Below are 21213 nucleotides of genomic sequence, written 5' to 3' on the forward strand. Positions count from 1 at the left end.
TAGCCACAGATTTGTTAGTGTTCAGAGATCACCTGCATGAAACAGAGAGATGTATCAATTTTTCAGACTAAGCATACAGAGATAGATGATGATTTAATACGTTTGGCTTTTTTCCCCCCAGGAGATTAAAACTTTCTTTCTTGGTGAATATTTATTTAGCCTGCAACCCTTAAAAACTCGTATCATTTCTAGGGATGGGTGCAAACCAAGAACCCAGATCTAAACATCCCCCCCACCCCCTGACTTCTCTAGAGTTTGGATCTAGATCTGAACACTGTGGCTTGGCCATGTCTTTTGTTGTTTCTTTATTAATATTGACAAGATATATAGGACCTGATCCTGTAGCCCTTACACACAGGTAACCCCACTGTAAGTGCAGTTTAGAGGGACAAACCTCCAGTGTCGAGCCTGAGCCTTTAATCCCCATACTCAAATGAGTAGCTGTTACTCATGCAAGTGGGCACCTGGACTTCAGTGAGATTACTTGCATAAGAAAGCACTGTTAGGATTTGCAGGATTAAGCCCATTTAGCGTTACAGCTAGTAAACTGCACCCAGTTTGATCTCCTCTAAAATGCAATAAATGCAAATCCAATTTATACACCCCCAAGAAAACAGAGCCCCAAACCCTGAGCTGTTGTTTTTTGCTTCATTGTATTTTTCTCCCTGGACTTATATGCACTGTGGTGCTTGCTGTTTGGTTTGAATCATCTCCTGAGTGTGCTGTTTCCCATCGTGCTGATGAACACTGCCCAGAACAAATCTTCCTGCACAAAGCTCTGCTTTGGCCAGCAGCTTTGTGCTATATCCAGATACTATTTCCCATGCAAGGGAGGGCGGGGAACAGAGCAGCCCAAGACTGCGTGAGGCTGTTTCAGAACAAACTCCAAAGAAAAGAAGGTAGACACAGGAATGAGTCATCTGTTGTCCCTGTTTGAGTTGGATTGCTCTTCCAGTGATGTGGGTGACGGGCTTTTAGACCCATTCTTCCAGGCCTAGTGAATGTCTCTACTGTATTCTCCTTGTTGCCACAAGAACTTGCATCCATCATACTAAGTACCGGGCCAGATCCTCAGCTGGTGTGAATCGGTGTCGCATTGTCTAAGTCTATGAGGCTATGCTGATAGATACCAGAAGAGGATCAGGCCCCTTAATTTTAAAATGTACTCTGATACTTTAGGAGGTGGCCGTTAGCCAGCACAGCACATATTGCCTATATTGCACATCTGGTGCCGTATGGATGGAATTCGTTTCCACCTGCAGTTTGCCCTTGTACTTCTCTTTTGAACTTTAAAACCCATTTGAAAGCATCCATTTCCCTTCTCTCTAACCTGGCACAGTCAGAAAGGAAGCATTGTCCAGTGGTTAGAGCACAGAGCAAGATTCAGGAAGCTCAGATTCTTCTCAGGGTACTGCTATTCATTCTCTGTCTGGCTTTGGGCAGGTTACTTCACCATCAGCATGTTCCCCATGGGGTGAATGCTATTCTCCGATCTCACATGGATGTCATTAGTTTGCAAAGCGCTGAAGGGGCCTGCACGGGAGGTGCTCAGTGTTGTTTTTGCAGGACTTACCCCAATGTAACGTCACTGGAATCAGGAGAGTTGCACTGTCGAGGCTGATGTTCAGTACATACAGCATCACAGTTAGGCATGTATCATGGTTAGGTGACTTCTGATGTCAGGGTTAGAGGTGAAACCTCATGTAACAAGCTTACCATGGAGTTTTTCTAACTGCTTCCCTTAGTTCAGTGGTTCTCAAACTTATTGAGTGGGCCCCCTTCTTTGTGTCTGTAACCAGTTAGCCCCTCCCATCCCCAAGTACATAGACTGCCACCCTCCCCTGAAGGCTTCAGAGTGTGAGCTCTAGCCCAAGCCCCAACTTTAAAGCTGTGTCGTGCTAGCCCGAGTCTCTGAAGACAGGCTGGGAGTGCTTGCTTCCCTGGGCTGTGTAGACACACCCTCATGGTCTGTTTTAACCTTTAAAGGGCAATTGAACCGGGGTCAGAGAGCTGAAAATCAGGCCTTTCTTTAGGATGCAGCACTGCAGGCGATGTCTCTCTGTCTCCTCTTCTGCAGGCAATGTTCAAACAGAAGCAGAGATTTCCCTGGCTCTGCAAGACTCTGTCCTTCTTCTCTGGATCCTGCTGAATCTACCAGGGATTCCTGTTGTTTCCTGTCCCTTCAGGATACTTTAAGGGCCCAGCTCCCACTGAAGTCAGTTCCATTGGTTTGAATGGGAGTTGGGTTGGGAAATTTCAGAATTTCTTAAATTTCCAAGGCACCAGATTGCACTGAATGGTGCAAGGTTCGTTGTTTGTTTTTGTTTTTTAAAGTATTTATAGGGAAGGTTCCATAGATTCACCCCTCTCTCTGCCACCCAACAGACTAGGATTTTATTCCCACCACCTCCCTCTGCAAATCTCTCAGCTCAGCCTTGGCTTCTGGCCCTTGTGCCAGAGCTTTTAATATGAGACCGAACCCAGTTCCCATGGAAGTTGATGGGATCCTTGCGGTTTGCAGGTGTGTGGACTGAGGGGAGGATGGACCCCTGAAGAATAATAGCAATATGGAATGTGGTTCCATATAATTCTGGCACTTAAGAGTGGACATTTTCGTGCGGTTCTAAACGTGGAAGCGCTTAGCAAATGACCTGTTAGAACAGCCCAGCTAACTGAAAGTGGTTCTTTTCATGCATCACAGCGTAAGCAGGAATTCAGGGTAAAGTGAAATCCTTGATGTGTATCCCAGCTCAAGGAATACCGTTGGCTGGAGAGAGAACGCACACCGGAAAGTAAAGTCAAATAGAAAATTGACTGGATTTAGGTAAATGAGGCACCTCCGGCCTGTGCCAAGCCATCAAATGGCGGAGCACTCAGAAATGAACAACTGCTAAGGTGAGGATGCCTGGATGCAGTATGGGCTAAGAACCAGCCCCTGGGGACTTCCAAGGCCTGATCCTCCTCTTACTTGCACTGGAGTGATCAGGAGTAAGTCCATTCAATTCAGCAAAGTTACACTGGTGTGAAAACAGCACCACTGAGGGGAGACTCCTCAATTCTAGACTCCAGTCCCAGCTGTACCAGCCACTTACTGGGTGACCTTGGGCAAGTCGTTTAATCCTTCTGCCTCAATTTCCTCATTTGGATCTCTGAGATCATGCCCAGGGGAGGTATTTGGGAGGCTTAATTAATATCAGTAATGCTGGGGTGAGTTCCTCTGATGTAAAGCACTGTGCGGGTCCAAAGTGTTTTTATCAGGCTTTTACCTGAAATTACTAAAGAGTAAATAATGCATCTTTCATAATTCAGTGCAGGTGATATTAGCAGATTAGCGTTGTGGAAATCAGGGGGAAACAAACCACCAGCTGCATATAGGCTCAAAGGACATCTGGATGGTCCAATTATGGGACACGCTCATAAGCGAAGGGGTCATTTTGTGAGTTGCTCGCAACTGGGGTCAGCAGTTCAGCAATGCTCTGCATTGGGGAGATTAATTAGGACTTGCTTTCACTGAGCTATTAAAAAGGAATCTGGTGCAGGAGTCACTTTAATAGATATTACAAGACCACGTGGCCGCTGGGCTGGAGGGAAAATAGCTTTTAATAGCTCTGGTTTTGTTGTTGGTTATTCCTTGAATGTTCAGCACATAGATCCTTCAGTTTCCTCTCCAGAGAGTTCTGCATGGGAAGGATGCCTGCTGGATGGAGGCAGCTGTGAAAATAGCTTTTTTTTGTCCCCGTCGTCCAGTTCTGTGTCTCTGTGGGTTCATTGTTCCCCACGCACCAGTCAGCCAGCCCTGCTGGGATCCACAGTCCACTCTTCTTTTCCAGTCTATTCTCCAAAAAGAGAGAGCACCTCCCAGGCCGAGGGGTAAGATCCAAACCTCAGCGCCTGGTTCTCACTGCAGTACCTTCCAGTGCCGTTCAGACACTGGTTTGAAAGGGGCTAGAGAAGGGATGGGCTGGGCGTGGGGATCCCCCTGAGCCCAAGCAGATGCAAATCCATACCAAGCCACGCAGGGTGTTTCCCATGCTCTAGCCTGGCTCCCCAAGTGTGAATTCATTGCACTTCTTGTATGCCTGATGAAATCTGCTAAATCCAAACACGTCTTCCTGCAAGTTTGCTCTCTAAATGCAGCTTCAGCTTTACCATAAGTCGCTGGGCCACATGTCAAGGTCTGCTAAAGAAAACTGTTTAATTTCTGTCTGCTCCTCTCTGCTAAAGGGTAATAAATAAAGATTTTCGCTGTTAATTGTAACCACATGTGAGCTCCAAAGAGAAGGACTAGGGAGAGGAAAAGGCTCTGGTGTGTTCTGGTTCCCAGGCCTTCCCCCTGCAGCTCAGTTACATGTTTGCACTCCTCCCCATGCTGCATAACAGCATGTTTCTAAGAGCCCAGAATCCTCTCTGCTAAAATAGCAGGAGCCTGGAAGGCATTTCCGAGTGAGCGGCTAAAACTTTATTGACTCTCGGTACCAAATTGAAATCTAATAAAGATCACTGCTTGGTCTCCTCAGGGGGGAGGGGAGTGAGCCAATTGCTAGCCATTAATCTGGTTTTCTCCTTTATTTCTTTTTCAGCCCATCTTTCTGATCTCTCTCTCCCTCCCCCTCCATCCATGTCTTCCCCCCCCCCCCCCCCCAAGCTAACTGCCTTAGTCTCTCTCTAGGGGCCTGTGAACATGAGGCTGAAAGGTGTATTTGCACAACGAGATAGCGAACGTGTTTTTGAAAACTCGAGCATAGATGGGACAAGTTGTGTTTTAAAATGTGTAAAGTCAGTCCTGGTGAACCCTAGGCTCCTACTCACTAAGGTGTTAAAATAAAACCTGCCCTGTCTTCATTAGGGTTTTTAAGAGAACGTAATTCATCCTAGCGTGCGCGCAAACACACACACATTCCTAATTATCTGCAATGGAGCCTCTTAATTAGAGGACACCACATCAATGACTCATTTAGCAGGGTTTTTCTTTACTTTCCCAGCAGGGGGGCTATGATATCGCACCTGTTTGTTTTTTTCCAGCCCTTTGTTATGGGGCAAAGGAGGAAAGCGGGGGGGGGGGACCCAGCTGTTGTGGAGGGGAGCGGTGGGGAATGGGAACTGAAATCCCTTTCAAAAGGTGTTTAATTCACTGTGGAAGCTGTGCCATAGTGCAGAACCATGCAGATATTAAATTACTTCCACCACCCTTGGTTTAAAAATGGTGATTTTTAGTATTATTTGGTGTAATTTTTAACTGTCCATCCTCTGCCCCCTCAGAAAAAATTCTCACTTCACAGCTGCAGTGTGATTCAAGGGCACAATGGTGGCTCTAGTAAAATACAATCCTCTCTCTCTCTCTCTAAATAATATATTGTCCATAGTCATTTTAATTTTAGTCTTGCTGTGACTAACGTCCCAATAGCGTTAGCAAGACATCGCATCAATGCTAAGATGACTTTCGCTAGGAAAGAAAGGCAGTATATTTAAACAGGAGCAGCCCAATTCTGTGTTCTAGTCACATATGTAACCAATGAAGAGAAGGGTGTGACTTGAGTCCGTATGGTTTATCCCGTCACTAGTATCCCTGCACTTATTCATCGGCTCCAACGCTACACGTGCGTATTAATGGGGAAGTGCCTGGATCCTTGGGGTGTTAGCATTTATTTCTGAGACTAATGAAATGCATGAGCTAGGTGCTGTGTTACTGTTAGTCTGATCTGCTGGCCCCTCCTCTGATTTTAGTAATTGATGGAAGCCTATTGTTCCCTTTATGGGTGGGAGGAATCTTTGGCTTGAGATATTTTATTCAGCTAGGGCCTGCACTGAAAATGAAAGGGTGAACCCTGCACCTGCTAAAGGCTGGTGGCAAAACTGCAATGGTGCTGGATCGGTCCCTAGGTGCTGCTGATGTCTCTTGTGTGAATTGCTTCCATAATCTTTTAGGAATTTGTGCACAGAGTCAGGCTAAAGTCAATAGCATTGTAAGGAGGCCTAGGGCAACCAGTGGTTTTCACCCTCTGGTCTGCAGACCCCTGAGGGTCCACAGTCTATGCCTCAAGATTTCCAAAGGGGTCAGCACCTCCATTTGAACTTTTTTTAGGGGTCCACAAATGAGAAACTGCTGGAAATGCAGTTACTCGCTCATCACAGGATAAGCTGCTGGGTTGCATTTAAACGCTGAGCGAGTCAACTGGCTGTCATGGCTAAGCTGTGACTTACAAATGGAGACAAGACAACGGTTTGCATTTTAAGGGTCACTGAGAAGGGGTAGGAATGGATTTGCCACTCTGCTAAATGCCATCTCTGCTCAGCCAATCACACTCCGTATGGCACGGTGGGAAGAGTGACCAGGGCTAGGGAAAATCTGGGACAGCCATATCTTGGTGGAAGATTGGATTTAGAATCTGGGTCACCCTAAAGGGGAAGTCACCTGAGAATCATAGAATATCCGGGTTGGAAGGGACCTCAGGAGGTCATCTAGTCCAACCCCCTGCTCAAAGCAGGACCAAACTTTACAAAACAACCAGCCAACCTACTCTTCTGTTCTATTTAGGTTTTTATACCATCCTCGTCACCACAGTGTCTGGGCACCTTCCAGTCGTGCATTAAGCATTGTGACTAACATCTGTTGTTTGTGATACCTTCTTCCCTGATGACAATTGTATGAAAAGCAACGACCTGCATCTACAGCGGTGACTAGGGATTTTGAGTGCCTCCATTTTGGGTGTCCAGCCTAAGATGTCTTTTAAAGGAGCCTGATTCTCAGAGGGCAAACACTCCGCACTGTCTGAAAATCGGGCCCCTTTATCGTGTCTCAAACTGGGCCCCAAAATCACCCCATCAGGTTTGAAAATTGGGTATTTTGTTGTTGTTGGCCTCAAAGAAACAAAAGCACCCACTGGTCTGCTTTCCACAAGGCGCTGAGGCCTCTGAATTGGACTCCTGTTGATTGTCCTTGGAAGCTGATGGACCCCTGCCCCTTGCAGAACGGATCCCTTGATGAGAACTGGGAAAACATTATTAAATATTTGCCAGTGACGGAGCTGGCTAGTTTCGTTTCCTGCTCAAATGATCGGGAGGCCAGTATTTAGCATGAATCATGGTGAATGTGTTGGGGGCTTGGAGTGGGGAGTTCTCTTTCCTCTGGTGTGTTACTATATAAAAGAAGTTTCAAAGGAAGAAGCAGGTGAACAGATGTAGGAAGTTTCGTTTGCTGCACGTGCTCGCATTAAATGTGTACGATTGATGCTCTACCAGAGCAAAGGTCAGATCAGTGGGACCAGGCCTATAACCATGCTCTACTTCTGCTCCCGTTGATTGCCATGGTTCAGGAGAAGGCACATGGGAGAGCCAAAGAACACAGCGTTGTGTCCTAATGCCTCCTTGCGAATCCCTTGCTCACTGTCCCTTTTCTTGGATTGCAGCGGGCGGCACAGAATCTCAGACCCGTCACTCCCATCAAGTTCTACATCTCCAGCCGAACGGACACCGGCGTCCATGCCCTTTGCAACTCTGCTCACCTAGACGTCCAGAGAGCCGCCGGGAAGCCGCCTCTCCCTGAAAGCGTAATTGTCTCCGCCCTCAATTACCACTTGAAACCCGAACCAATCCGGTGAGTGGGGTGGAGGGACAAAATCTCTCTCTGCGATTGCTGGCGAAGGTGCGATGAACTCCCCTGCATGCATTTATCCACAGAATGGGTCTGACTCTCTTAAACATCTCTGCAAGCTCTCCACCCATGTGCGCGCACACACACACACACACACACAATCTTCCCTGTCCCACCAGTGTGGTTTGGCAGTCAGGCAGTCTCATTGTATCACAGTAATGGCACTCTAAGGGTTGAAATGAGGGAGATCCTGGGGGGATCCAGCTCCTGTAATTGCTACATTCAGGGCATGGTCAACCAGTGATGATGGTATGACTGTAACTTCATATCCTTGATAGACCATCAAGGGGTTGTTCTACAGAAAGCTGCAGATTGCTCATGTAGTCGAATTTAGCTCTTCATAAAAGCATTTCTTTGCCCATATAACCAACTTTAAATAAGATTGCTTCCAACAACGCAAAGCCCTCCGAGCAAATAAACAGGATTTGCAGTTGCTCGCTAGCACCAACCAGGCCCTCTCCACTCCAGTGAGGTCAGCCCCATCCCTTCTCAATACGATCTAGTCTGCTACTTGACCTCGTTCAGAGAAGTTAAGTCAAAATTCCTAGTTTGTTGTTTTTGTAATAAAATACGATGCTCTGTTCAGTGATGCAGCTACACAATCCTTATGAGCTGATTGGCGACAACTAGACCAAGGAACATGTAACTGCAGTGATGAGCACGATATAAGGATCTACATAGACTAGATGAGAATGTCTGACATTTTGTCTCATTTCCCTCACTCCTCTGCAGTTATTACTAGTTCTCATCGAATCACAAAATCAGCTTATTTTGGACAAAACCCAGGTCTAAACACCTGCGCCCACAGACCTGGCTGCTGGGAAAAATATGATAATGAAACCAAAAGCTTTTTGTCGGGAAGTTGCATTTGTTATATAAGCAATTTGTAAGGTATATTGTATGTTAATTTTCTGTGGTTCCAAAGGGATCGGTGAATTTAATGTTCATCTGTTTCCTTCCTAAACTGTTGTGTGCTGTTACAGTGAGCTGTTAATAGTGCTATATTCCTCCTCAGAGGTGGGTATGTTTCAGTGATTATTGAGTGAACGCTAAGAGTGATGTTTACTTCTATCTTTTTTTATTGTTTTGATTGCTTTGTAGAAAACAACCAAAAAACCTCTCCCAAATTGTGGTACCAACATGCTGTTTGCAAACCATCACTTTGCTTGTGTGCTTTAGCTCTCTACCATACCCACTATCTGTTTTGTCTGTTTCGATTGTAAACTCTTTGGGGGCCGGGATGATCTCTTTGTTAGTACAGCACCTAGCACCATGAGGTCCCCGTCTCGCCTGGTCCCTAAGCGCTTCCATAAATAATAATCTACGTAAGTGCTTTACAATCCAAATTGGCATTAAGGAAAGCGGGTAGTTGGGTCAGTGCCTGAGACCTGAATGATAGATCCTTCATGTAAGATGCCCATTCATGGTGCTTACGAGGAACATGGCCTGCACCATCACGTGTCCCCACAACCCGCCTGCTGTCTGGTGGCGTGAAATTAAACAAAGGGACGCTTACGGAGGCGAATACTCTCCTGCCACAGAGCCAACGGGCTCGGGACAAAAAACAAATCCCCAACGCACCCTGTGAAAGGATTGTTGTTAAGCATAGCAACATTATTGTAAAGCGCCCCTCCCCCTCCCAGCGCCCCTGTTTGCTTTAAATCCTAATCTCCTCTTTGTATAGCAGGGCCCAACCCAAATGCCGACACAGCAAGGCCTGGGATTTGGGGGCTGACATCACAGTTGTATCTGATCTCGGTATTGCAGGGTAGAGAATCCAATCGTCCGGCATTGGGGGACTGCACAAACCCTGGCTGTAAATTGTCAGCTCTGAGATATTTTTGCGTGGGTGGTCGTGGGTTTTTTTTGTTTTTTTTAATGCCACTTTGTTTTCTCCCCTCCGTGTGGCCTGTCCGGTTTGGGAGAATCCCCAAATCAGCGTATGAAATACCATGTAGGGTCATGTCCTTTGGGGGGGGGGTGCTGAGCCAGCCCTAATAGCAAGACACCTGTAAAGCACAGGACACCCACAGCCTAGCCCAGTTGTTCTCAGACTTTTGTACTGGTGACCCCTTTCACACAGCAAGCTTCTGAGTGCGACCCCCCTCTTATAAATTAAAAACACTTCAAATATATTTAACACCATTATAAATGCTGGAGGCAAAGCGGGGTTTTGGATGGAGGCTGACCGCTCATGACCCCCCTAGTAATAACCTCGCTATCCCCTCAGAGGTCCTGACCCCCAGTTTGAGAATCCCTGGCCTAGCTCATTTCTGCAGCACCCCAAAGAGGTAGCCATTTTTGTTATCCCAGCGGGAGCGAACGGTGAGACAGATTAGGAAGCTTGGTTTAAATGTCCTGATTTCTCCCCCCACCCCCCCAAAGCTCTCTCAGGCTTTAACTGGTGTGGTGGGTGCTCAGCAACTCTGGAAAAATTAGGCCCATTGTCAAAGGTGTTTAGACGCCTAAAGATGCGGATAGACTCTGGTGGGGCTTTGAGAGGCACCAAAGCCAGTTCAGTGCCGAACGCCCATTGGCTTCAGTGGGAATTAAATGCCGAATATGCTTAGGGCCTTTTGTGACTTGCTCGGGTCCATGCACGGAGTCAGCATCCAGCCAGAGTTAGGCCGAGCTGCTGATCCCCGTGCATGTTCCGTGAGACCCCTTGGTGTGTTGACAGGTGGAACAAGGTGGAGGATTCGCTGAGTTGCTGGGACCCCAGAGTTCTCTCTCTGCTCTTGTTCTCTTCAGCACCATCTCCAGAGCGTTCTTCATGGCAGTGTCTGACAGCGCGCAGCGCACGGCTTTGCCGTTAGTGTTGCCCTGGACAGGCGTGGTGACACCCCTGGATGACAAGGGTCAGCGTGGGAGACCGCCCCGCTGTGCCTCCTAGTTGGGAGCTGTCCTCCAGTGTCCTAAATTCAGCCATGGTGATCATGTGTGAATCCACGCTTGCTGCCATGGTGGCCAGGGTCCTACCCACGCAAAGTGAAAGCTTTCCAGGGTCTGGAGCTGAGTGTCTGTAACTCGCAGGGCAACCCTCTTGGAATTCAGGTGCTTGGCACCCCTCAGGATCAATCCCTGCTCTGGTTTATTGCAACATTTCCGGAGCTGGGTGACCAGGCTACTTTGCATTGAAATACAGTGGGGCCTTTTGTCTGAAGGCTCTCGACTGAGTGAATAAAGGGAGCAGCATCTGCAGCAGCTGTCTCGGAGCCAGCTGTGTGCTCTTACTTCTGAACAAGTGCCATGGTATCTGCTGGGTGGTATGGGAACGATTAAATACAGTCCTCGGAATTTGAGTTTCACGGACAGAGGAGATGCAGAGGGAGAAGGTGTTGTAAGAGCCTTATTATTAAAGGGACAATCAACTTCAATATTATTTTTAATTGACTAATTTCCTGAGGGATTACTGCTCCCCTGCTGATGTTTAGAAGGGTCTTTAGGGCAGGCTGAAGAGCGATCTCATTGAGCATACTCCTGACACCCCCCCCCCCCCCGCCCCCAGTGCATCTTCCTTTTGCCTCTTCAGTGTTAGTTTTGCAGCTGCTGTTCTTTGGAGATACCCTCTCCTGGTGCCTGGGAAAGGGAGTTCACCCCCCAAGGTGCAGGCGAATAATGCCTTGGTGCTGGGACAGGGAGCCCAGCTTGTCCCCGCGAAGGAGTGAAGCTGGCTATAAAATGCTGGCAAATGCAGAGTAAACAAACTGGCCAAAAGAGAGATTTTTCTGATCTCATTTGTTTAGCGTAATTTAAGGTCTAAATATTTAGGTCAAAGTTTTTCAGAGGGGATTGTGATTTTTTTTTTTGTTTTTTTTTTGTGTTTCAAGTTGACGTCTCTTTAAGTGCAAAAAAACTTAGTTTCTTATTAGTTTGCAAAGTCCATTAAGTTCCCTCAAAGCAAATGCTTCTGTGATGATTATTTAAAAAAAAAAATAAAAGTCAGTGCCACAATCTCACTATTCAGAGGCAACCCTACAATAACAAACCAGGCTGTACAGCACAGCACTCAGAGGCAACCCTACAATAATAAACCAGTGTTGACAAATATAAGCCACCACGTCCAGATACCCCGCTTAAAATATAGGAGAGAATCCTGGTGGTGATGGTTTTGAGGTTTGGGGGTTTTGTGATGCCCTGTGACACAGAGCAAAGCAAAAATGAACTTGAGTTCATTGACGATTATGGTGCAAAGTAAAAAGGAGCAATAAGATAAAGTTTGACTCCCCCTGGCACAGCCCCTTGTATAGGTCTCAGCTGTACTGCCAGCAGCAAATACATCCTTGTAATTTCGCTTGTTTAAGCCTTCAGCCAGATGGATTGGTAATGGCTGTGGTTACCATGTGGCCTTTGAATGCATAGTCAGAGGCCAGCGCATGAAGCCAGTATTTCACAAGCCAGCTGAAGTTACATGTTTAACATCTGTGGGGACCTGTCCCTCAATAGTTTTCACCTTGTACAACACATATAGAAAATGGCCTACACAGTTATATTGAGAGCTAGGAGAGGGTTTGTTTTCAGATGACTCTTTGGTTTAAAAAAGGCCATAAAATAGAATTTGGTCGTATATTTTCAGTCTCAGAACTTAACACAGTTTGGAAGTCAAAGAACTTCTGATCACTCTGACAGTAGGAAGGAACAGAGTATAAATGTGGAGGTCCCGTATTTGGTTTCTTGCCTGTGTGGTCTAGTGGTGGGAGCAGTGGTTTGGAAGTCAGAACTCATAGATACAAAGGCCAGAAGGGACAATTAGACCATTTTAGTATGAACTGTATATCACAGATCACAGAATTTCATCCACTTCCTCCTGTGTTGAACCCAATAATTTGTCCATCCTATTCCTGGCTCTGCCACTGACTCATAGTTACTTGGGCAAGTCACTTAACTTATCCATGCCTCCATTTTCCCCTTGTGTCAAATGATTCCTCTTGGCTTCATTGGGAGTGGTTTTAGGCTTTGTTAATGTTTGCTTGGTGCTCCAAAATCCTCAGATGAAAGGTGCTCCAGAATTGCAAAGTGTTCTTTTCTGAATTCGTTTGCAAAATTCCATGCAATTTTTCTTTCTTGCAAAACAAATTTGGTGTTCGCAGTCATCCAGTTTCAACACAGTAAGTGCATACATCGTAGTGGTGGGTGAGGGACTGAATTCAATAAGGAAATAGCCTGTAGTGATGTGTTCCCACTGTGACTCTAACTAGCGAATTGTGGGGTTGGAGGTAAAGGTTTTAAAATCATGGCGTGTAAGTTGACAATGTCCTTGTGATTGATTATAGTCTGGTTTGATGACTAATCATTACTGGGGGGAAAGGACTTGTAAGAAGAGCATTTTGCTTTAGTGACGAATGAGACAAGCATCGAGAAGTGGAGTTGGGGACCAAAAAATCTTCTGGTGTATATATGTGGCTGTGTTAAGTCAATGGCAATTCCTTACATGCATCAGAGGGTGAGATTTGGCCCCACATGTGCTATAAATAAGAACTCTGAGAGTGATGAGGTGTAGGATGCTGATATGTTAATTGAATCGGGAGGCATGGAGTTTCCGAGAACATCTCCAGCTGTTGCATGAAGGCAGCAGGGTGAAATAATTGATTTTCAGTCCAGCAGGCTGCCAGAAGTTATGCTACCATAACCACTATTAACTAAAGGAAACCCAGAGGCTCACACAGAATTTTACCTTGGTACTTCACACTTCTGTAACACCTTGAGAACTGAGGATCTGAACGCCCTTTCCACATCATCTCGGGGGGGGGGGGGGAGAGGTAGGGGATGTACAGGTATTACTTCACCACAGTGGAAATGCATCCACCTCTGGGGTGGAACATTGTGTTTAACAGCACAACACTATGGGGTAGGAAGTAAAGAACACAATACCTCTGTGAAACTAGCGAGGATTTAGGAAAGCAGAATGCAATTACTTGAGAGGGAGTTTGGCCAGAATACCATTTATTTTTTCAGCACTATGACATTTTTCATGACCGTGAATGGTCAGGATTTCAGTCTCTTCTGAATGACACAGCACAATGACCTCTATGGCCAGGCTGGGATATTGGTTCAGTATTGACCTGGAGGGAAGAATGACACCATTCAGTGCAGCCATTTATCCAATGTCTAACACACATTAAGAAAGTGTTGGCCTTTGTCTCCCTCTAGTGGCTGGTCTGCTGAAGGGGATAACAGCCTACTGTAGTTGCAAGCTAGTGGAGGTATTCCTTTAGCTCAAGCAGTAGGGGGCCACGCTTCTAGCACTGAACGTTTTAGGTTCAAACCCTGTTCCAGGCCTAAGGGATGGCTCTTCCATTTCTACTACAAGGCCTTGGAAAGCCAGATAGCAATCTCCCTATCAAACCTTTTTATGAGGCAAACTCTACTTCATACTTAATACATATCAAACTGTTGATTTATTTACCTCCCGATGGGTTAATAGATGCTGTGGGAATAAACGTGATGAACTAGAGATTTGATCTACAGCGTGTCCCTAGATTTCTGTGCTGGGCTTTGGATGGGGAGGGGAGGCTGGTTTTGATGATCGTGATGAAAGCTCAGAGTTTTCTTCCTTCCAACCCATAAAGAAGCTCACGGTTTTATGTGCTGAGATTGGCATTAGACAGAAGATCCCGGTTAGAGAGCATCCAGTGAAAAGTTGTCAGTCATATCCCGAGGAAGGGATAAACTTTTCTCTTTCTCTATGGCCTGTTGGTCTACTACAGTTGCAATGACTGACCCATGGGATGGGGAATCTAACTTTATTTGGTCTTTAACCAGTGACCGTGTCGCTCTGATCGGTTAGAGGGTTTGGATTTAGAGGAACTCGGGTTGGTGCTGCTTCCTCCTACTTCCCCTGGCTGTACTTTTCAAAACCGTCCGTCTGCTTCATATTAAGGAATTGGTGACGGGCATGAGCCGGAGCGGACTCAGCAACCGCCACTCTCCCTCTGTAAATATTACTCTGCTGAAAAAAATTACCTCCTAATGCTGAACAGAAAACTCAGCTCTTTCATGTGGTTGAGATTGGGGAGGCGGGGCGGGGGGAGATGGTCTTTGTGAGAGTATATTAGTGTCGATAGAGTTTGGAAGGGAAACAAGATTCCATGCTGGCTGGCTGCATTATCAGCAGTAATATCCTTCTGTAGAGCTCTCCCATATGCCATGTGATGGGTCTAATCTCTCATCTGATCTTCCCCAGCCAAAAACTGGCTGCAGCAGATGATGCTCCACCAAAACCCATGCTCTAGAGCTGGAGACATGCGCGAGGAATTCCTAACCCATCGCAGAAGAGTTTGAAACCCACCCTCTATCCCAGCGCATCCTTCTCCCCTCCCCCCACCACCCCCAACTCTCACTTGTGCCTACCCACAGTCTCTGCTAACCCTTGCACTGGAGTGCACCAGTCTTGTGCGCCTTGCTGCGCCCTGTAGAAAAAACTCGGAGGACCTAAGGGCATTATTGTGTTTGTATTCATAGAATCATAGAATATCAGGGTTAGAAGGGACCTCAGGAGGTCATCTGGTCCAAACCCCTGTTCAAAGCAGGACCCATTCCCCAAATCGCCCCCTCAAGGACTGAACTCACAACTCTGGGTTTAGCAGGCCAATGCGGCTCCTATCCCAATGGCAGTGGTACCTTGCGCATTATCTGCTTTTAAAGGGATTTTACATGCCTAATGATCCTGTTATTCCCCAAAAGCTAGTCTGGTTGCAGTCTCTTAGCAACTGCTGCATCTCGACTCAGTCTTGCATTACTTTAGGGCTGCAAAGCACATTTTAAAGGATCTCGCCCACGCAGATCCAGCAAGTACCACATAAATGGAGAAGATCTGTTAAAGACATCTCCTCTCCCCAGCGACTGTAGGATGGCTCCCCGCCGAATATTTGCTGGCATTTTGTCAGAGTGATGGAATGATGGCAGGAAAATTGACTTGTATTCCTTTTTGTTTCTGGTTTGAGTTCCATATTTGCTTATTATTTGCTTCTGGATTAATGACAGACATAGCAAAATAAACATTAGTGTCGGATGAAAGCAAAGGAAGCCGAGTATTTGGTTCCCCCAGGGTGTTCGCAGGACCTGTTAATAAAATATTGCTTCCATACAGATTCTGTTGGGATCTTTAAGAATCACTTTTGCTTCCTCTGTATCCCCAGTGGAAGATAGTGCCACTCTGAATCGGAGCTCAGGAAAACACAGCCAAAGCTTTCACAGTAACGTACCATCCACTTGAGATGCGTTAAAGGGGTCTGGTTTTCAGACAGTGCTGAGCACCTGCCCTCTGAAAATCAGGTCCTTTTACGGCATTTCAAGTGGGCCCCCCACAAACTGAGATGCTACCGATCACCAACTACTCTTGGAAAAATTTGGTCAGTGGGTTTGCCCCTCCCTCGTGGGAGGAGCGTCCCATAAACATCTACCAACACCGCCCCCCCGCTCCATTATCACTTTCAGAACTCTTCTGTGCCTTGGTGCCTCCAAACAACTTGACAATGGTTAGGCTTCTGGGGTGTGGAAATCACAGCCCAGTAATGCCTCATTGTTTGTTTCCTTGTGCTCCCCCTTCTATTGACTTATATATCGATTGTCCACCCACTGGAACAGGGACTGTCCTTTTGTTCTGTGTTTGTACAGCGCCTAGCACAACGGGGTCCTTCTCTGTGGTGCTACGGTAATACAGATAAATAGTCATAATTCAGTTCCTGTCAGTAGGTGGAGTTCTCTTACCATGTGGGTTTAGCCTGTACTGATCATGCCTAAGCGCTGTATCCAGCGAACATCGCCAGGCACTGGGCCCAGGACTGATCCTGCTTTGCCAACCTACTGCATAAAGTCCGATTGACTGCAGCAGGGCTCCCAAGCGGGTGTATAATTCCCTTTGCAGGGTCAGAGGCATAAGCAATAAAGGTGGGGTGTTGCAAATCCAGTCACAAGTTTGCTCGGTGCATCGTAGACCGCATGAACACGGCAGGGTTCTGAGAAGGGCTCACTGCTCGAGCTGCTTGAAATATTCAGAAGTTTGGAATATTTTTGGGAAAAAAAACATTCATCTCTTCCCCCCCACCCCCTTCAAACCAGCTCTAGTCCCAGTCTGAAAGACAGACTTGTAGAGAGGGGACAACTCGCTCCTGGAAGGATGGGAGTGGTGGAAAGGAGCCAGGTTACAGGTCTATGATTTTGTGGTTACAAGATGTACACGTATTTTGGTGACTCCATCTTTTATGTCATTGGAGAAATCCCAGCCTAGGTAACCAAGGGACCTAAATTCCTTTGGAAATCCCGACTTTGTCAGTGCCAAGCATGGTTTTTGCAGGCCGTGCTGCTGAAATGGGCTCTAGGAGTGACTGAAATGAAGCAAGGAGGGAGGCTTAGGGGACTACATTGTGGAAAGACATTCCCAGCTCTAAAAGGACTGTAGCTCTCATTACGCTGAGTGTGCGAGGCAGGAAATAATGTGTACACAGAAGAATCATGTGAGCATAAATATATTTCTTTTCTGAAAGAGCTGCTCTATTGGAGTGCATACAAGGGTGATTATTTCCTAATAAGCAGATGAGCATTGATGAGGAAGGCTCCAGGGGAACCGCATACTTGCAGAGTGTGTGGAGGGTGGTGGGGGGAATAAATGGAACATTTAATTATGGTACTGGGGTCAGATGAGCCTTGTTACGGTAAAACTGCATTGAGTCCTTCAGCTCTGCGATACTTCCTGATCTACTCCATGGCAGTCGGGGAGAGGACCAGCGGGCACTCCAGCTGGCAAAAACCCCCTGGGCACAAGAAAAATATTTGTAAATCAGTTTGTTGCTCAAATATTTGCTCTTGATGGGCACCTGGGTTTTTTAATGGCTGTTGATCTCATTCCTCCTCGGATGCCAGGTTCAGAGCACCCCATACCTAATGCAAAGGGCCCCCGGCAGTGTGAAGACCCCTGCATTCCGCAGAGGGGAGGCCCACCTTGGTTAGAGTCACATCTGCCAGAAGAGGAAAATGACCTCTCCCTTTCACACCTCGTCCTCTTCCAAAAGCCCATGGGGCAATATCCTTCGGCCTGTCCCTGCAGGATAACAATTCTGCTTGGCTGGACCAAGAGGGGAATTGAGTTCCAAGGCGAAGCATCCTTTGCGGGAAACAGTTCAATATAACCTCTTGCGTCCAGTGGCTTATATAGATTGAAAGAAGTGGAGGAGCTAACAGGGGCATGGGCACTGCTCCCCAAAGCCAGAGAGAGCAGGAGGAGCTGTATCCCTGCTTCTCCCCTCTGTTTTAAATCAAGGTGGCCCAATTGCCATGGCAGCTTCTCACAGAGGCTCCTCTACCTGAATTAAAATAGAAAATAAGGGAGTGTAGGAAACTGTCAAGTTCTGCACCGGTGTAACGGCTCTGAAGTCCATGGAGCTGCGCCGGGGATAACTTTGTCCTAGCGCCCTTCCTCTGAATACACAAGAGCTTGTGATTTCCTGGAGGTCTCTTAAATGCAGTCCACCTGCTTGTCTTCCTGGCTGCAGAATTGGTCTAAGAGGCAGCAACGTGCTCCCTGCATTTCCACCCGACTGCGGCAAAGTCGTGTCTGTCTTTGGGGGGGGGGGTGACCTAGTTTCCTGCTATCTCCATCATCTGCTGCAGTGAGCTGAGTAACTGCCTTTGGAAAGAGCTAGCGAGGAGTGTGCTCCTTGGGTATCCAGGTGGGCCATGACTGGAAGGACCTTCCTTCTCAGGGCCCTGATTCAGGAAGGCACTCGAGTTCATGCTTGACTATAAGCATGGGAGGGAACTCATTAAAGCCCCCAGGGAAGTGCTGTTTGCCCCTTCACATAATATACGAACCGGGGGTCACCCAATTAAATTAATAGGCAGCAGGTTTAAAACAAAAGGAAGTATTTCTTCTCACAGTGCACAGTCAGCTTGTGGAAGTCGAACTCCTTGCCAGGGGATGCTGTGAAGGCCAAAAGTAGAACTGGATTCATAAAAGAACAAGATAAGTTCATGGAGCATAGGTCCATCAATGACTATTAGCCAAGATGGTCAGGGATGCAACCTCATGCTCTGGGCGTCCCTAAGCCTTTCAGCCCCAGGCTACATAACCAAGTTAAGCAGCTACGTTGATCTTACATCAACCTAACTGTGGAGGTGTCTACGCTACAATGTTCCTCCTGCCACTTTAACTCGCTCGCTTCGCTGATGGAACAAAATTGCTTCCAGGAGAAGCGGAGTGCTTCGGGTGACATAGTTAGGGTGACACAGTGTCTGGATAGACACTGCATTGCTCACGGCATCCTAAGTGACCTCCAGGAGGTGTCCCACTGTGACCGCTCTGGTAACTGGTTTGAACCCTGCTGTCCTGCAGCCAGGTATGCAGGTATACGCCCCTCCCCTTTTAACGCCCTGGGAACTTATGAAATGGCTCTTCCTGTTTGCTCGGTGTGGAGAGCTAACATAGGAACTGCCCAGCTGACCATGCCGGCTTCAGGCAGCAAACGCCCAGAGGAGGTGGATCTCCTGGGTATGTGGGGAGAGAAAGCTGTGCAGTTCCAGCTCCGCGCTAGCTATAGGAAGGTCAACGTCTACCGCCAGATTGCTTGGGGCATGGAGGAGGACTACGACAGGGACGCGCAGCAAGGCCGTGTAAAAATCAAGGAGCTGGGGCAGGCGTCCCAGAAGGCCAGGGAGGCAAATAGCTGCTCTGTCGCAGGGCTGCAAACGTGCCGCTCCTACAAGGAATCATAGAATATCCGGGTTGGAAGGGACCTCAGGAGGTCATCTAGTCCAACCCCCTGCTCAAAGCAGGACCAATCCCCAATTTTTGCTCCAGATGCCTAAATGGCCCCCTCGAGGATTAAACTCACAACCCTGGGCTTAGCAGGCCAATGCTCACACCACTGAACTATCCCTCCTCCCCCCTGATTTTTACATGCCATCCTCGGCAGCTGCTGCACCTGCACGGTCAAGAGCCCCGTGGATACTTTGCGGGGGGGGGGGGGAGGCTGGAGTCACTGGCCCACTGGAATGAACTCTGAGGACGAGGAAATGGAGGCAGCGGAGGATGGGGGACAGGTGACAGAGAGAGCCAGTGGCGTGAGGAGCCAGGATCTCGTTTTGACTCCTGAGCCATCTAGCCAGTCCCAGCAGTTGAGCTCTGGTAAGTCCTCTGTTTGCTTCAGTACGGCAGGGACACATCTGCCCATGTATGGCTTTTTTTAACCAGGCTAGATGAGGTCGTGAAATAACCAACACAGGGCCAGTTGCTATCTGCTTCTCATTCCCCTGTGCAGTGAGGCGGGGGGGGCCCTGGGGAACAGTTGGTTTATGCACGCTGGGATGTCCTGTGAATCCTCCATAGAGATCTCTAGGAAATTTTCCTGGAGCTAATCTGCAATCCTCTGCCAAAGGTTTCTTGGGAGGGCTGCTTTGTTTCTTTCCGCGTAGTAGGACGCTTCGCCATGGCACTCGGTAATTACTTCAGAAGGCACCATTGTAGCATTCAGGCTAGCAGCATACAGACCCAGTCTGCAGCCAGATGCATGCAGGAGCTGCTCCCTTGCAGCCTTGGCTACCCTCAATTTACAGCCTGTGGAAAATGGTACCAGTATTCAGAACAACAGCCCTATGTGCTTGTACTGATACTCCAGTGCCACCTCACCACCACCCCTCCCCGGGCTGCCATCCTGCTCTCTGACTCCAAAGCGAAAGTGAGAAAGTTTTGCTGCAAATCTATCCATTATGTCTTGCACATTGCCCAGAGTCACAGTCCTTCATAGCAGGAGGTGACTAATGGCCCTGCACACTTCCATCACAGCCACCCCCACAGTGGATTTCCCCACTCCAAACTGATTTGTAGTAGTCTGGCCAGCTTCCACACAGCGATCGCTACGTAGGATTCCCCTTGTGGCTATAATCTTTGCATGAAAGTCAGTGTGGATGTGATCAACCTGGGGTAAAATCCATCAATTCTAAGATTTATTCATTCGTTGCAGAGCTCTGCTGTGAAGGGACCTGGTGGGGGAGAGCATGGTTCTCTTGCCATCATTCGTGTGATCTAGCCATGACGGTGGGGGTTGCAGGGTAGTGGGGAAGGTGCAGAAAGATTTAATTTTTAAATCCACATCAGTAGCAACAGAGTTAATCATGATGTTCTATGTTTGTGTAACATACTAGGGATACCAAAGAAACTGGTAAGTATATAGTGAATTCTTGCAAAAAACACAAAACAAACCCCACTATGCGTCCCTTGATATTTGCACCAGCCACTGAAGAGCTAGTGGCCCCGCTGTGGTTGATGCTAGCCATAATGTAGCATAATATAATACCTTATATTTGTATAGTACATTTTATCCCACAGCATTTCTGCAAACCGTGAGCAAACTCCTGCTTGTCTTACTCATGCAAAACTTTCCCCTTAAGGGAGGTGGGGGTGTGTATGTGTGTGTGTGTCAGAGAGAGAGAGGGAGAATACTTTATGCGTATTTAGATGTACACCATCATGCATTCCACATTTACTGCTAAGGCAGAATGGAGCAGCTGTTTAGCAGTGTTCAGCAACACATGAGTTTGATACAACTTTCAGTTTAAACTGAAATGGA

General features: G+C 47.3%; 1 protein-coding gene across 4 annotated transcripts in view; it reads left to right on the plus strand.

Annotated features, from left to right (window-relative positions):
* Positions 1-21213, plus strand: part of PUSL1 (pseudouridine synthase like 1) — a 67525-nt gene that overhangs the window by 11931 nt on the left and 34381 nt on the right. For all 4 annotated transcript variants that reach the window (XM_038376369.2, XM_038376370.2, XM_038376371.2 and 1 more), the window contains exon 3: positions 7407-7594. In XM_038376369.2, coding sequence (XP_038232297.1) covers positions 7407-7594 — 188 coding nt within the window. The remainder of the gene's footprint in view (positions 1-7406; positions 7595-21213) is intronic.

This window comes from Dermochelys coriacea, chromosome 18 (assembly GCF_009764565.3).
Source record: "Dermochelys coriacea isolate rDerCor1 chromosome 18, rDerCor1.pri.v4, whole genome shotgun sequence".
NCBI classification, from domain to species: Eukaryota; Metazoa; Chordata; order Testudines; family Dermochelyidae; genus Dermochelys; species Dermochelys coriacea.